The 17,717-nt window shown below is 40.5% G+C and overlaps 1 protein-coding gene across 1 annotated transcript in view; it reads left to right on the top strand.

The window, feature by feature from the left end:
* Positions 1 to 17,717, top strand: part of SEMA5B (semaphorin 5B) — a 130,168-nt gene that overhangs the window by 25,262 nt on the left and 87,189 nt on the right. Inside the window, exon 3 of the mRNA XM_066323069.1 lies at positions 4,690 to 4,735. Coding sequence (XP_066179166.1) covers positions 4,690 to 4,735 — 46 coding nt within the window. The remainder of the gene's footprint in view (positions 1 to 4,689; positions 4,736 to 17,717) is intronic.

Raw genomic sequence — 17,717 nt, 5'->3', positions numbered from 1 at the left:
GGTCAACATGTGAGCTCTCATGGCTCCAAATTTGATAGCAGGGGGGTTATTCTGAAATATAGAGAGGTTTACTTACCTACTTGGTGTGTGTGAGGAGCTAGGAAATGTGAACAAGCCTCACTCATTTAAATACAAAAAAAAAAATCTGAAGTTAAGATAGCCTTTTATTTATACATGATCAGTCCATCAACTGCAGGGATGTTCCTCTTGATCTACCACAGCAGAACTGAAAAGCTGCTCTCTCTTAATTAGGAGGAAGCACCTTTTAATCAGCCAGTACAGTGCTGACAGATGTGGTGCCTGAAAAGAGGCACTGAGGAGGAGGCCTGAATGAGTGACTGAAGCGTGTTGCAACGCTTATGGTTTCAGAGCTCTCAAGAAGGGTCTCCGTTATTATTCAGGCACTCTTGTTATGTGGCTTCCAAATGAAAAGGCTTAAATTTGTCTTGTATCTCTATTGCTCAGTGGTATCATAGCCAAAGTGCTCTGCCTTCAAAGTAAACTGTTTCAAGGCCAGGCAATGTGTGAACAAATGCATGGGCACCATGTTAGAAAGTTCACCCAGGGTGCTATTGGCTACATGAAATAAATACTTAATAAGCAGATTTGACTTGTAAATGTCATGGCAAACAGATTTAAGTGGGTATATTCTTCCACACCCTTCCCTGAATCACATCTCAGCTGCTCTCTTGCTGCTCTGGTATGTGTGTTTTGTGGTACCAGGCACAGTGAGCACTTAATCATTTTACAAGCAGCCAAATACAAATTATTAAGCCAATTAACAAATACTTTCATTTAAAGGATTTCTGCTGCAGCTTGACTCCATTCATATGCACACAGGATAGAGCTCCCAGTCAAGAAAGTAATTCAACACCTATTTATGAGTGTAAATGACACTTTACATTCTGTGCCCCAACTTTGGGTGTGAGTTATTCTCCTAACTAGGGCATAAACTAATGGTCCAGGAGATCATCCTCTGGTTGTGCTGCAGATCTGTTCTATGATGTTGGCTAAATTGTTCAATCTGTGATTAAAAATTAAATGAGAATGATGTCTCTTTTTCTCTCTTCAGTATATATTCAGATGTCAAATTCCTCAAGCCTAGGTTTTATAGAGCAGGACAGTCTTTAGAGCAGCTAACTTTCTATATCTGAGCTGGGGAATAATATCCCACTGCAATCAGAGGTGACAGAGAGAGGATCTGCCCTCAGGTTGTTTGAACGGGCATTGGCTGGGAATCAATCTCCAGAGGAATCATCATCAACCCACTCTATGTCTTAATGGAACAAAACCACAGCCTTGCCTGAGACTTCATGGCATTACTGTTTAACATGGGCATTTTCAGAAAGGCAGTGATGTTTATGAAAAAATAAGGTTAGTCATAATATTAATTAGTAGATTGAGGCATATTGTCATTTGTTCCAGAGTACTCAGGGGAGTGTAGTCACTTACTCTGAAGATGGCTGAAATGCAGCCAAATCTGGGGTAAAACAAAGCTTGGGTTTAATACTGTGATGTTGTGTGACCTTTCAGGACAGCAATTAAGAAGGTTGTCCTATCCCTCCAAATTTGTGCACCAGCTTTTCATACAGAAGGAGGAGGATAATGGAATATCCTGGCTGCACCAGGCAATTGCTCTTCTGGCCTAGTCCAGTGGGTTTAATTTAGGAGAGAAAGGAATTGACCAGCATTCACTCACAAGAGAAGATAGGAGGGAAAGAAAAAGACAGCAAAAAAGAGAGAAAAAAAAATACTAAGAAGGTACCTCATGCATTCATGTGGAGATCTCAATGTTCTTATATACTTCTTAATCATGCACCTTCAGCTGCTTTAAATTATAGTTCAGCAAGGTATTAAACAGACATAGCTTCAAACACAAGCTAAAAAAGGACACAAATGGGGCAATTCTAGCTACAATAAAGCATGCCTGTAATTCAGAGACCTTGCTCATTCTTGGACTGAAATTGCAGTTAAAATGCAATTCATAAAAATGGCACTGTCTGATTCAGCAGATGTTTCCCTTTGGCGTTTTACTCCTGGTACAGCTTTACAGAACAAGTATGCTCAAAAGAGCATGTTATTAATTAAGGATTTAGTCTGTTCTAGCTGGGCAGGTCAACTGGAGTCAGTAGGTGTCTCTGATAGCCTGGTTTGCCTACAGGTGTTTGTGTTGCTGCTGGTAAGATGTGAGAAGGATCAAACAAACAAAAAGGAACTGCCAGTGCCTGTACAGACACCAGGTGAGGCAAGCTGATAAAAAACATAGGGAAACCCTCCTTTCTGTAAGAAAGCCCCAAGGTCAGACTTAGAGAGCTAAAGTTAGTATAAAGCTTTTGGAAGATCATTGTGCTGTTCACATTAGCACTGTGTTCCTGCCTGGTTTAGGTCTCAGCCACCCCAGTGGCTTTGTCCAGGTGCTACATAGCAGTCACTGAGAGAACAGACTGGCTTTATTGAAATGGACACTATCCCTGTCTGCATCTGTTTTGGCTGAGTGCAATGAAAATTGTGTCCTTTGGATATGTCTCTTTCATTAAAGATATTTTGGTTGAATTTGCTCTGCAGTGCTATCAGGGAAAAAAAAAACCCTAATATTAAAACTTATTACCTAGTCAAACTGTCCAGCTTTTTTCAAGCCTAGAACAAGGAGCTGAAATCTGCATTATAGCCTTCCAAAATCAATGCATTTAAATAGCATGCTTAACAACAGGAGTGAAACTTCCAAGTCCCTAGTTATGAGAACTTTTTTTCTGAGGGTATTGTAAGATTGGAGGCCTTCCCCAGCAGAAGGCTTATTCCATGATACCTCATGTGCTGGAGTTGCATGAAGATTTTGGTGTGAGTAGCTATGTGCTCTTCTAAGAGAGCAATCAGATCTGACACTGGATGAGAATTTAGCTCCATTTTGAAATTTAAGCTGTGTGTAGTTTAGTGCTTCTGGTCTGCTGCATGCACCTTTATTTAAGTCAGTTGCTAAAAAGTTAACAAATTTTTTGGAGAGGGGCAGGTATGCAGCCCTTTGAGACAGAATGGGCTTTCAGACTGTACAAAAGAACTGCTGGATCCTCAGTGACAGTGGATGGAGATTTCCTCTGTGTGTGTGTCTGTATACTTCTCTGTGTACTTATAGCAGGTATAATAATCACTGATGTATTTTCTTCAGATATTGCTATTGGATCTCATTCTTCTCTGGGTAACCAGTCCCAATACAGGATACAATGGTGCAAGTCAAGAGCAAGTCAGAGCTGTATCAGCTGAAGATTTAGTATCAGGAGTTTGACATCCTAAGTTCCCCATTATCCTTGTCCCCATCCTTCTTTCTTAACAGTCAGCAGCATTTGAGAGCTTTTGATTTATTCATAGAACTGGGAAAAAGTATGCAGGCAACTCCATGCTTATGGCTTAGATGATACACAAGTGATATATAACAGAAAAAGGGAAAATTGCTCAAGCCTTGTCGTGGTCATTGTGACCCAATATGAAGTTCTCACTACTGAAGTTTGAATTTCTTTCTTTGCCTAGTCAGGGTGTACTGCTGTACTGATCCTAAAGAAGGCTCTTCAGAAGAGTCCTTACGACCTTTTCATCATTATAGGGTCTTCCTTCTGGGGTAACTGACCTAGGACTGGAATTTGCATTTTCACTCCATGGGGGAATGTCTGTATATTGGCATTTCTAGAGCAGATGAACCTATATCATCAAAACTGCACTTTCTACCATTTTAAGAGAGCCACCTCCAGAAGTGGAGTTCAATTCACCTTGTATGATATAAATGTGTGTTCTCCGGGAGATTGTGGTGTCAGTGATGTTGGAAAAGGATCACAGCTCTTTAGACCTTCTGACAGATAGGATGCAAAATAATGAAGTTAGACATGGCCAAAAGCCTCAAGCACACAATCCAGTCTGTATGGCTTATTATATCAGCTGATTCCTGGTAACTGCCTTGTCTTAACAAGCAAAAATGCGAGATAAATCCTGTTAAATAAGCCTTATGTAGAAATGTTTATGCAAATATGCATTGCCTCCTATTTGTGATGGGATATGAACATTAAGAAGAGTGACAGGAGCTCAGCTGATACTTGGTATCTCATGCTACAGTGACTTCTGTCAGGAATTCCCTTGCTTTGCCTGTGAAGAGACGATGACAGGAGGATTGGGAATATCTGCGGTCACTGCCTTGATTTCCCTGCTGATTTTCTGTGCAGAGAGATTCCACTGAGAAGTATCTGCTCTCTTCTCTTCCACGAAGTCCTGAATGGGAATTCCCACAAGAACAGGCTTGGGAGAGCATACTAGGAAGTCAGCTCTGCTCCAGCTGGCTTCTGTCCAATCCCAGTTTTCTCAGAATTCAGTGAAAAACATGACTGCAGCCCATATGGACTTCAACTAAAGCCTGCCGAGAATTTGCAAGTGACCCTTTGTGGCTGGGATTTCACTGTGGTTCTTCATTATGTGTTCTGGAATATTTAATAGTAGGACCTGCTCAGAACTTTGCTATCAGGTTCACTCAGATACTGATGAACAAGTCAGTGAACAGGCATATAACTGCTTTTGTATTCTGTGGAGGGGAGTCCAGAAAAACTTTTGTTTGTAGACATGAATGACCAAAAACTATTACTTGCTTTAATAACTTTTCCCTTCCTTCTTTGGTAGCCTAATAGTTTGTAATTTTTCTGCTTGTTCATGCAGGAACTACCTCTTCAGACTTAGTCTACACAACGTTTCTCTTATTCAGGTATGTTCACTTTTTACTCTCTTATTTTATTTGACTTGTTAATGAAAGTTCTGTAATATTTGATGTACATGTTCAGAAGCCTGTATAATGTAAATTTGCCTGAAGTGGTGGAGCAGGGAGAAGACAAAGTCAGAACCAAATGCTTATTCCTACTCCAGCGATAATGCTGAGGGAAGGGTACTGCTACACTTGCTCACTTGGATGGTGCTCTCTGGTTTTGATTCTTGAGTATTTGGGTGGTAATGGCGTCTGCCAAAAGTATGTATCTTAAGGAAGAAAGCATGTAGTGTGACTGATACAGGCGTAAACACAACAATCAATAGAAATCCTTGGCTTTCTTTAGAGATGTCAGCAACATGCTGGAGAAGGTTTTACTACTCTCATCCATCCTCATTTTAGACCTTGTAGGCCTTTGTGAACATGGATTGTTGAGGAGCTGTGTTTTGCTGAATGTATTACTAAAACTGCAATTGGACTTGCAAGCATTCAAGAGGCAAAAGGGGTTGAAAAATGTGTGTCACTATTGCCTTTACCAAGGTAAAGCAGCTGAAGTTTAAAAGTGGTTTGAAAATATCCAGCACTATTATGACTTTACTCTCACTGCACTGAATCTGGAATTGAAGGATGCAGCAAAAATTGTTAATGAAAACACCAGCTGCTTATCTTTAAATAAATTAACACTTGTGCTCTGCCATACTTAAGATCTTCTATAGTTGCTAGATCACCAAAGAAGTATTCAGCATTTTTTCAGACAGACTGAGAGGCCTTGCTCCTGTACCTGACGACACAAAGAAGCCATTAGAGTAGTGTTGCCAGCCGTTCTGATGTGCACAAGCCTTTTGCTGTTAGTAAGAGTTACAAGTATAGCTGGAGAGAAGAAAAGATGTTTAATGGTTGTAAAATGCATTGAATCTTCCTTCAAAAGGAAAACAAAGTCCGGAGTTACCAATGACAACAATAGGGAGTTAGCGAAGCTGCTACTCCCATTTGGCAGTGCCTTCCCTTTTGCAGAGCCATATTAGCATGGCTGGAAGGTTTCCAGCGAGCACACAGGAGAGAGAAGTCTCGTAGTTATGAGAGGTGTCATACCCTCTGCAACACCAGTTATCACACCGCCTGACACAGCCTCTGGTGCTCGTCAGGAATCCCCTTCCACAAAACCCAATTGTGAATCGCCCTCATGCACTTCTGAAGCCAGGCTTGGCCCTCTTCAGTGCAGTGAGTTTCCTTTTCTACGCTGCAAAACATGGGAAGTCTCCTTCTATGGCACTGGAGGTTGCTGTGGGATCTCCGGTTAACATAATGAGCTTAGTTCGCTCCTGCTTTCTGGGTGTATCCGGTTACTCTGCCAAGACTTTTTGCATGACAAAGAGAGCATGGAATTATGTTGACACACGTGTTGGGAATGATGGAAGTGATTGTTTCCCGACCTAATGGTTGCCTAAGTAGCTGCTTGGCTTTTCTCCATAAAGCTCACGATGTGGTTTAAAGGAACCACCTTCCCTTTGCCGGGCATCATTTTAAAGGTCAGATCAGAAAGTGAGACAAGAAACGCAAGGAACTTGTGTTTAGTCCTATAAGGGTGAGAATGCAGTTCAAGAAATAATCACAATGTTTATTTGCAATATTTTGTATCTCTTCGTTGCTTGTAAATGAAATACAGTCTGGATCTTGCCAGGCCTGAATCGGGCCAGTTTTTCATCTTGAGATTGTATTCTGATTTATTTCTGCTCATGCAACTTCACTGTCATCCTGCCAGTGGTGCTAAATCTGCTGCATGGTGCAGGTTTGTGCTGACAGATATCTGCTCCCTTGCATTTGTACTTCCATGAGGTGAGGGCAGAAACATGAGGAACATGGTCTGTGGAGGCATCAGGATAAGTTGGCTGTGGGACAAAGCCTGGCAGTGAGAGGAATGTACCCCTCTAAGCATGGCTCGATGAAGTATAAAGCTGTTTTTTCCTAAGTGCTCTTGTGCTGTATCCTGAGGCTGCATGGTTCCTGTGGGAAAGAGGCATGCCACACAGTTTACATAGGAAGTTACTGTCTTGGAATTGCAGTAAACTAAAAGACAAAATTTAGTATTAACTGGGAAATTGATAAGGAATTGTGTAAAAAACCAGCATTACTCTATAGAAGAATTTTGATTTCAGGGGAGTGAAAGAAGAGAGGTCGATTTTGGGATATGTCAGCTCTCGAGCCCGTTTACAGTTAAGGGGTCAATTCCTTTCCTTTCTTATCTCTCATCTGCTCTACTATGTGTTGATGTTTCCTCCTCACTTAGAATTTTCTGTTGGTTCTGCTGAGGTTTTTCTAGAAGGCACTAATCTTTTACATGGGAACTAGTGAGTTCTAGTGGAGCAAAAAAAAACTGGAGTAGAGCAAAAACTGAAACAGAACAAGCTCATTTCCTGCTCCACAGAACCAAATGTACCAACTTCTCAGAGATTTTTCCTCCTCCTCTCTTTGTTTCCAAAATGGGTTTCAAGAATTCCATTTAGAATCTGTGAAGCTTTTCACCAAATGGGTTTTACTTGTGTGGGAACTTTGGTGGTGGTTAATACTTCCTGGAAAAACATTTTGGCTGATCTTCAATATCCATAAGGAAATTATGGCCCAGGTATTTTGGAGATCATTTGTGATTTTGTCTACCTCTTTTTCTTGCCAAAATTGAAACACTTTATTAAGGGATTACTGAAAATCAGCATCTTGAGGTGGGGTATCCAAAAGCATCTGTTAATATTTGAAACTTTGGCATGTAGCATTAAATTCTTGCAACCGTCAAGAAGCACAGTTTTAAAATGGATACTCTTCCCTAAATCTTAAGCATCTCTTTCAAACAAAATCTCTGTTTCATGTCTGTCTTTAAATGATTGTCTTATATGTATTGTAAACTGTTGTTGTTAGACATTTTATAGAACACTTCTTTTAAATGATGTGCACTTGGAGAGCATGCTGTTTAATTTATGCATGGATCTGAAACAAGGCTAGCTCCTAATCTGCAGCTTTCGTGGTGAGGCCATAGAAAAGTCAGCTTTATACTGGAGTTGGTAATTAATAGAGTAGGTGGAAGGGTCATTTTAAAAACAAGCTTTTAAGCAAATTTTTTAAAACTTACAATAGTGATTGGGATTTCTTAGCAAGGACTGCTGCTCTGGGGTGTGTGTTAAAAGCAGGCTGTTTGGCTGGCATTTCGTAAATCACAATACAGTGCCTACCCCTTTACTCACTGTGATTTTACCTGGATTCTTAGTTCTCAATTCAATGAGTAGGAAATTCTTTTTTCAACCTTTTTGAGATAGAAAGATTTCCAGCCTTTTTGCACTGAGATGAAAACAAGCCACTTTGACATATTTGTAAAATCTGAAGGAGAATGAGATAGACATGTGGTTAATTGCATGCAAATTCTCTGGGTCAAGTTATTTTCTGAAGCATCAAAAGAGAAATTTTTCATGTGCATTTCTTTCATCTCAAACAATTTTGGGGCATTCCTTTTTTTCCTTTCCCTTTCCCTTTCTCTTTCCTTTTCATTTCCCTTTCCTCTTTCTTATTTTCATTTCCTTTTCTCTTCTCTATGGATCTAAGACTTTCATCTGGTAAGTGTAATAGAAAATACCAGAATTTAATAAAATACTTTGATTTCAATTGTTTGTGGAAGATCTCTTATAAAAAAGTTTTTAAGCAGCCCTGTGAAGTTTGTGTGCTGGTATGTCAGACTAGTAGTATTTTAGGTGTTTAAAATACTTCAAGAGTTTGTACTGTATTTTAACAAACCATGAAAGAATAAATAAGTGCACCTACTGCAAAACTATTTGGAAGACATAAGTTATTTCACCTAACAACAACAACAACAGCAACAACAAGCAGCAAGCTTTAATTGCCAATTTGTTTTTTTTCCTACGGAGAAAAATTGAAGTGTGGCTTAAGTGCAGAGAGTTAGTGTGTGAGTTCCCCGGTATTCATAAACCTAATTTAGGAAGGATTCCCTGTGGAGTTCCACACTGTCCAGTAGCACCTAGGTCTACAATTACAGATCTACTGGTACCCCACTGCAAAACACAAAAATGCTACAGAACACATAACTTCATTTGCTTCTGAAATTTGGCTCCCCATTTCTGAATAAGATCCCCTGTATTCATAGGAGCACTTATGATAGTGTTACCCAGTCACTAGGACAAAAACTTGATGAACTTCTCAGTCCCACTGAGGCATAAGACTTAAAACCAAGCTTAAAGTAAATTTATCAATATACTGAGGCAGTATGCTCTCTTAAATCATGATCTGAACCTTACTGAAATAAATTTCTTTCTGCTGATATTCTTGGGATTTTGGAATAAGCTTTTTTTTTAAACCTGAAATAGAGACAAAACATTTCCGTAGTGTCCTGTAGAATATAAACTGCAGCCACCTATCCAGTGCATTTCTGATAAGGATGGTTTTACTCTAGTTTTTCTTCTCTCGGTCTAAGAAGCAGCAACATCCTTGCTACAGAGATGAAGCTCTTAAACTGCACAGCTGCTCCTGAAGACACACTTCCCTCCCTGCTACTCCCTGAAGGGATCTTTAACTCTGTGGCATAATCACTGGTAAATCAACTGCATGTATCAACAAAGTGTAGTTAATAATAATAAAACTTGCCTATCAGTTCTCAATATGTCACATAGCAACGAACGGAACAGGTTTTGTCTTTTGCACTTTGAATCAAACCAAGCATTAAATGTATTATTTTCTACTTATTTAGGGCTCAGTAGTGCCACACATCTGCTGATGAGAAACATGCTCTGTTAGCATAGAAGTGGGTATAGAAGTGTGAGGAGAGGTGGCAGAGTTTAACTTGGTTTTTCTCTGTATAGTTGAATAAAATATGATAAACAAAATCAACAGGGAACAGTGAGTAATATCGTTTACAGCACAAATTGCCACTCAAGTAATCTTTCCTGGTGAAAACACTTCACTGGCAAATATTAAGGATTCACAATATGTTCATAAAGCCCGGGCACTTATCAGAAAACTTGCAACTGTTGGATGAATTTTCCATCCCCAAAAGTTGCTGGAGAGGCACCAGATGTGGCTTCGAGGGCCAAATTCGTGCTGCTGGCTCTGCCCATGGATGCCTGAGGTAAAGTTAATCTGCCCAGTTTGTCTGCCTGGCGTTCAAGACATGAAGTAGGGCTGTAGCACTCCATTATATCGTGCTGTGGGGTTTGCCAGTAAAAGAGGCCTAAAAGTATTGTATTTCAGATTCCCTTGCAGAAACATCCTTGAGCCAAAGCTGTTCCTATTTTTCAAAATATCCTTTCAAAGATCATGAAAAAATTAGGCATTGATAAGGCAGTGCAAGCCCAGGGCTGGGCTGATCCAACTTTACTGAAGGTATTTATTTCTTCAATCTAGCTGGAATGTGAAGATTATCATCCAATTTAAAATCCAGTTTGGGAAGTAATTTTGGAAAAGAGTAAGAATACTTTGCCTATCTTTATGTACCATTGAGTTTCTTGACAGGAACTCTATTTTCAAATGTTCAGGAATAAGCTTCACTTTCCAGAAGCAGTTTATTATTTGTTTCTTGCAGATTTCCAGATATGCATTTGAATTATGCGGCACATATTTCTAGATACAACGTTTATTTCTTTATTTTCAGGCCAATGCAGTTCCCTCATTTAAAAACATAATCAAAAGACCTCCACTAGAGCAGATGCAGTTTTTAATATGTGGCTCATAGCTGAGTCCTGGTTGTCACATATTTTATCAGTATGAAACATTTTTTATTAACAGATTAACATATAAATCTATTCATAAATCACCTTCCAAAGCTGCACCTAAAACCTCTCACTCTCAGCCCAGAGGTTTAGAGCTATTCCATAATAAAGCTTATATTGGCTGGAAAAACTTTCTGGTAAATTCAGCTATTTATTCTTATGGTTTTGGGTCTGCAAATAAAATCTACTCCCTGAATATTCTCTTCCTTAAAATGACTGGTCAGGAGCTAGATTGCAGCTTTCAGGTGCAAGTCATCCTTCCCCAGATTTATGTACGACAGAAATTTCTGTGTGGAGTGAGAGATGAGGGACAGAAATAATGCATGCCAGACTGGAGGTGGCCATGTCTGAAGGCCACACCTCATCCTTCAAGGACACACTTCTCCAGTCCTCCCTGCAGGGAACTGCACTCTCTGATGGGCTCCAGCATCTGAGTTGTGAACCAAACTTCTGCTGATGTTACTCATCAGCTGAAATTCAGAGAGCAGAGAAAGCAAATCTCTTCTCACAGTCCATAGTGTTGAGTGATTTCTGAACACAACATCCCCTCTGTCTGAGAGGACCCAGCTCATGAGTCCATTTATAACCAGAAAAGCTTTTAAGCCCAGGTTTAACTTTAAATAAATGTCAGCTTTCCTCTGAGAATTCTCTAAGTTAAGAACATACTGCATGCTTTAGTGAGTAAAAATGTTTCAAAATGCACATTCATAGGTCTGCTAAACTGGCTCAGAGTCTACTGTCTAGTCATGATCAATTTAATTGCTCTGTAAAGTGAGTATTTAGGCCTGCTATAGAAAGTTCTTTTTTATGTACATATATATATATATTTTTTCTTTACATATCTATTTTTGTATATATACCTATACACTGGAGGATCACATACATAGGGGCAGCACTCCTATAGAGGAGGTCCAGGAGGAGCTGTACCTGTTTGGATTTGTACTTAAAGCAGGGCAGCTTTCCTGGAGTAATGAAGGCCAAGGAGCTGATTTGCATCCAGAGGGGAACTACCCTGTAATGCTCAGTCAAGTGAGGTTTACATGATGGATGTCAGCTGTGGATTGCCAGCCTGCTTCCCTGGGTAATTCCTTAGTTGTCATTCCCTCCTTCCCAGCCTCACCTCGCCTAAAAGCCAGAATTACTACAGAGGTTTTGGTCTTTGTCAGCAGACATTATGAGCAGGATTTAGGAACTGAGAATTTAATTAGCTGCTGAAGTCACTTACTGATAACAGTAGCATATTGGACTCTTTATTTGATAAAACCCTGTCAGGCATTTTATGTGTAGGGAATGAAGACTAATGCTCTTATTTCTTGCAACTTACAGTCAGGACCATTAGACATACTTTAGAAAGGGAAGAGAAAAAAAAAATGAAAATCAAAAGAAAAATAAATTCCTTGGACTTCTCATTTCCTGTTACCAATGTTACTTCTTTATCATTGCAAAATACATTTTGGGTTGCACGTTTAGCCCTTTTTCTCTGCGGGCTGCTTCCCACTCCAGCAGTTCCAGGGGGCTCTGGGGGGTCTCTATGTGCTGTCCGCTCTCTGACAAACTCACTCAGCTGTGGTGCTGTCAACAATTGCCGCCCTGCAGATGTTCTGAGAGGCAAATCAGCCTCTTGTAGGCAACACCTTACCTGAGCCAACATTTACACAAAATGAGATTTATACAAAAATAGGCTTTTTTACTCTGGGTATGTGGGATATTTTTCAGGCGCAGGAGTGGTTTATTCGCTGGCTGTAAAGGCTGGCGTACTGCAAGGCACAGAACGCATTTCCGACTTGCTCCAGGATGGCACTTCTTAAAGACTGAGCATACAGAGAGGAATATCTACATTTTGTTCTCAAAGCAGAGCTTAAGAGAGATCTAAATGATTCATGTACCTTGCAGTGGCTCTCCGCACAGGATTAAGTTTGACCCTGTTAGCATCCAGTCATTTATAATGAGAGCATTACAAAAATCACCATTTATTGATTTGCATCTCTCAAGGGCCCACAAATGACCTCACGTCTGCTCTAAAACCAACTATTGAGCTCTTTGCAAAAAAGAAAAATGATATTTTATAGTAAACACATTTCATATTACTGTATGTACTTTTTTCCCTAGGTAAATAATCCTGCTTTTCTCTGCTAGTAACAGTTTAGCTGATGTGTGTTTTACAGCTTCTTTTAAGCGCAGCCGTTGTGAATGACTAATAGGAGGGGATTATCGGCGCTCCGGAGCAGTCACAGACGTGCCCTGCACAGCTGTCACCAGACACCCAGAGCTGGGGAGCTGAGATGGGAACAGTTTGCTCATGACTCCCACAGGATATTGATCCTGTCTCAGCATGGCAGGTGCAGCTGAATCCCTGAATCCTATGAAAGCCTCAAAGAGCTTTGGCCTCTAAGGTTTCACCTGCCCTCCCCAAGGCTGAGCTCAAGGAGAGCTCAACTCACAGTCTAAAAGGACAGATGAGTAAATGGGCACAACCTTGACTGTGCCTTTGGCATCTCCAGCCACCCTGACTGGAGAAGGGTGGGAAGTTTGCATCCTCAGAAACCTTTCTTCAGGGCTGGAGGAGGATCAGCAGCAAAGCTTCAGCTGAATAAGATCAGGCAATAGCTGCTGTGGGTTTCCTGCTACTGGGTGGGCAATAGGAAAGGGAAGGTGGGTTACACCACTGGAGGAGGGTGAGGGAATGTGGCTGTGGGACATAAATGAGTTCCTGAGTGCCCCTGCAGCTTGAGCAGTTAATAGAAACAATGATCTTAAGTTATTCTACTGTCACTGAAATGCTCCTTTCATCTAGAAGAAACCACACCATGGTTATAGCCGTCTGTTATATTTTTATCACTAACATGACCAAGTAGACTATTCTGAGACTGCAGAGACCAGGTGTGGCGAGTCAGGGGAAGGGCACATACAGAAAAATGACATCTTTTTCTCCATTCTGTATAAAAAGGGTTTGGTAGCATGGGCTGGTTGCTTCACTTACGGACAGCTGTGAAGAGGTAAGGTGGTTTCCAGCAATCCCCAGTCTGAACTTCCCTTTCTCCAGATGTGAAGCTGAGATAATGACACTTTGTCCTTTTGAAGTGCTCTGAAATACGTGGTTTTCTGTTTAAGATCTGAATGTTATATGTGATTACATACGCTTGTAAATATAGGAAATTTGCCTTAACTGTGAGCCTACAAACTTGTCATGTTCTGCTTCATAGTAGATGTAGTATTAAGCAGTTGTTACCTTCACCTCTGCTTTTTAAGTAAGCAATTAGGCAATTCCAGCATGTCCATGTGTTTAAAATGGACTCCTTTTTCACTACTTGTTTTCTACACATTTTGAATGTAAAAATAGAGTAGTTGGGGTCTGCTAGGAGAAGAATGCTATACAACTGTATCCCTTCAGATAAAAATACTTAGATTATGAATAAACTGGCAAATTAATGTAAAAGAGAGAACGGCTTGGAAGGAATGTGGGGGAGGGTTAATAAAAATATGTTTTCATCAGAAACACTTTTTTGTCAAGAATTCTATACACTGTTTTAATTATTAGTTATTCACTTCAGACAGGAGACAAAGCAGGGTTTTGAGATTTTAGAAAAAGAGTATTTTACTTCCTTATAAGTAAGGAAAAAGGGCTAACAGGGCTGCAGCCATTTGAATAGGCTGCAAGGTCACCCAGAGAGAAGTGATTTAAGCTTTATTAAGAATATGAAAAAAAATCCTAACTTAGCCTGGGAATATTAAAAGACAAACTGCAGTTGCCTAAAAGGAGAGAATTTTGATGCATGGGGCAGAAAAGAATGATCAATGGTTCATAAATATAATAGTGGTAAACACAGTGACAAGAGAAAAAATGTATGTGGCTAATATGATTGTTACAAATTTAGTAGCTTTTGCTGAGAGATCAGTTATAGAAGATTTAAGAACAAGGCAAAAAAAGAAAAAGAATTTTTTTCAATACAAGATAAATGTGAAAGCTTTGAAAACCACCAGAAAGGAGTTAGGTGCAAGAAGCACAAAGAAGTATGCTGCATTAATCCTGTTGCAGAATCATTTTGTATTCCCTCATCTTAATTATAAGGCATATTCTCAAAACTCATTTATGGAACCTTTGACCTTCATAGAGGTCAAATGCAAATGTGCTGGAGGGGAGGTGAGGAAAGAGCCAGGTGGAAGTGGGAATGTTAGGGCAGGAGTCAAACTGAACAGAATTGAAAAATAAATCCTGGGTTGGCAGGAGAGTGCAGACTGGAGAACAGAACAGAGGATCTGGGAGGAAGGAATAAAAGACACTGCACCAGAGCCATCTTTGCAGGAGAAGGACCAAATACACTCCTTGTTGAGATGAAGCTTGGCAGAGCTTACTACAGCATCAGGTGCTGACGTCTGGTGTTGGAAAAGAGGAGGCAGAAGCAAGGCAAACTGTGACAGACCAAGCAGGGAGCCTGAAGGCATCTGTTTCCCAGCCTGAGGAGGATGATGGGTGGATCGATGCCGTGCACAGTGGTCAGGTTCTGGCCCCTGGCAGTGGCAGCAGGTGGGGGCTGTGTTCAGCTGGGCTGGGCAGCGAGGGGAGAGTAGGGCTTAGAAACAATTGAAATTTTGGTGGTGGGACAGTAGTGACAGAGGGCCGTCATCCCTAACACTGCAGTCCAGTTTTGATTTAAATTGTAGTGCACTTCCAGTAAAAAATAGGCTTGAGAAATATCATTTGGATTCTTGATAAATCAAGCCCATTGCTTTCTTTCCCCAAACTGACCGCTTCTTCGATATGAGTATTTGATTTACACTGATCAAGTGCTGGACTCAAGCTCTGCGCATGTTGCTGGGGATGTGGTGGTATTTGAATTATGAAGCTCTTGATTAGAAGAAATTGAGAGATTTGGGTCCTTTTTGGCTCATCATTTCCACACTGACCACTGAAAAATATTGCTGCATCTCTGGATAAATGTAGCCTCCTCTGAGCCTTCAGAGTATTTAGGACTGGATGGATGTTGGCTTCACACTTAATTGGTAATGCTGGCTAGAGGAGTTGGAGGCAGGATACAGGGAATTCTACACTTTCGGTTCTTCACTTTCTCTGTATTTAAGTGTTCCTTTCTGATGGAGCACAGATGGTCTTAGATTGAGGAAAATACATGCCAGAAGTGCAGTCTAGGCTCAGACTGGGAGTTAAGCTTGACATGAAATAAGCAGAAGGCTGTAATTAGCTTATCAAGAGCGTTAGGCACCTGGTGCAGGAAAGCAGCGATCTAATGCACAGTGTAGCTATAGAACAATAAAAAATACTGAAATCACTTTTATGAAACATGGAGGACTTTTCACTGCTGGCTTTCTCTTCCAGCCCAGCCTGGTAATTTCTGGAAGGTTCTACTTATTCTTGGCTATTAGTGATTTATCAAAAATGGCCTTTTGCTGACAGATTGTGATGCTGACCACCAAGCCCCATAGAAGCCAGAGAGTTTAAAGGTCAAAATCTATGTGTGTTGCCAACAAACCTTCCTGGGAAGCTTACAGCACACTTGCCTGCGCACCATGTGAACTCCCTGATTGCAAATATCAGCCGTCTCACTGGTCCCTCTCGTTCTTTCTGCCTGTTATTTGCAGCCATGTGCTGGGTTTCACCTCTATGCTAGGATTTAGGCCCACTGGGGCAGAATTGCCTTTTAATTTCCAACAGAAATGACTAGCAGTATGCAGCTGCATAGTCCATGTGCTTCTGCAGTATGTGTCAAAATCATAGTAGGAACAGGATCTGGATCTTTTTTCTAGGTGTGCTAGAAAACAAATAGAAGTTTTCACATACATCTGCTGAGCTGAACAGGAAAGTACAAAGACTCCTTTTTAGTTGAGGGTTTAGAATTTTTTTGCTCATATTATTGAAGCTCAAAAACTATTACTTTAAACTGGGGAAGAGCAAGAGGGAGAGTCTGGTTTCACTTAAGTTCCTGTGGTTCAGGCAGGATCTCTGTTTTCAGCCTGCCTTGCAAAACTTTCCTTGTCTCTCTGGCTTGCACAAGACTGGCCTTGGCTCATTAAAGTAGTCTCAGAGCTTTCGTTTGGTCTCAATGATGCAGCTTTCACTTAATTAAAGATTTCCAGTGCCTTTTTTTTCCCCTTTTGGTTGTACTACACCAAGCCTAAGTGCAAACCAGAAAAGAATTTTGATAGGAAAAAATTAATCATGTGCACGTTTACTTGTTTAATTTCACACTGCCCTCTTTTTTTTCCCAAGCCAAGGCAAGACTCAAACCATGTTCAACCTCTTACACAGTTTTAATGAGAATATATTGCATTGTTTGTCATCTGAAAGAGTATTAGCAACTCCCAATGCAATAGATGTGATTTCCCTAAAGAAAAATAAGAGGCACAAAACAGTGAAAATGTCATCTTAGTTCTTCATTAGTCTCTTTAATACTGCAGGAAGTGCTGATTTTGATTCCTGAGTCTTAGCCTAATTGTTGTAAGGATCAGATCCAAATTGGACAGTTCCTCAAACTTATTTTAGCTTCTTCTCAAAGCAAACAAATAAATGCTGAACAAGTACATTCAGTGATGTAACCTGGAGCGGAATAAAGAATGCAAGACTTCCGTGCTTGGAAAGCTGGTAATACACAGACGTTTCACATGGGCTTCAGTGACTGCATTTTCTGTTTGAAGCATATATGGAAATATTGCTGAACCTTAATGTGGGTGCACAAAATTGCACTCAGTTGATGGTACAGGACTTGTCCATAAGAGAGGGGGAGGGAACGCAAAAAATTTATAGTGGAGAACCATTAACATCTCTCCATAAGCAGTGAGCTTCGAAGAGTTACAATGGCAAGGAAACCCAGAGTAGAAAAATGAAGGAGAACAAAATCGCTTTGCTTGATGCAGAAATACAAAGGAGACTATAGCCATGGTAAATTGATTTTGTACTGAATATGGGCTGGTCCATTGGAGGGGATTTTGAACCTCCTACTCCAGAAATCATTGTGTAAAACAGTAAGAGGAGGCTGCTTAGAAGTCTTGTCACATCTATCAGCAGAGGCCACAAAGAAGAAGGAGGGATTTGGTTCTGAATGGCGACTCTGCCAAAGAACATAAAGGGGTGGAGATGGACATCTTTTGGCTGTAGAGGAGCCTTGAGAGAAGAATTGCCTCCACTATATCAAGGGAAACCATTGCTGTGACTACATTCGTTGGCTCACTTCTTAGAAATAGCTTGTTGTACCTTGTTTGTATCAACTGAA

Source organism: Sylvia atricapilla, chromosome 7, assembly GCF_009819655.1.
Source record: "Sylvia atricapilla isolate bSylAtr1 chromosome 7, bSylAtr1.pri, whole genome shotgun sequence".
NCBI lineage: Eukaryota > Metazoa > Chordata > Aves > Passeriformes > Sylviidae > Sylvia > Sylvia atricapilla.
The sequence above is the reverse complement of the archived record's forward strand: the minus strand, read 5'-3'. Positions and strand labels throughout refer to the sequence as shown.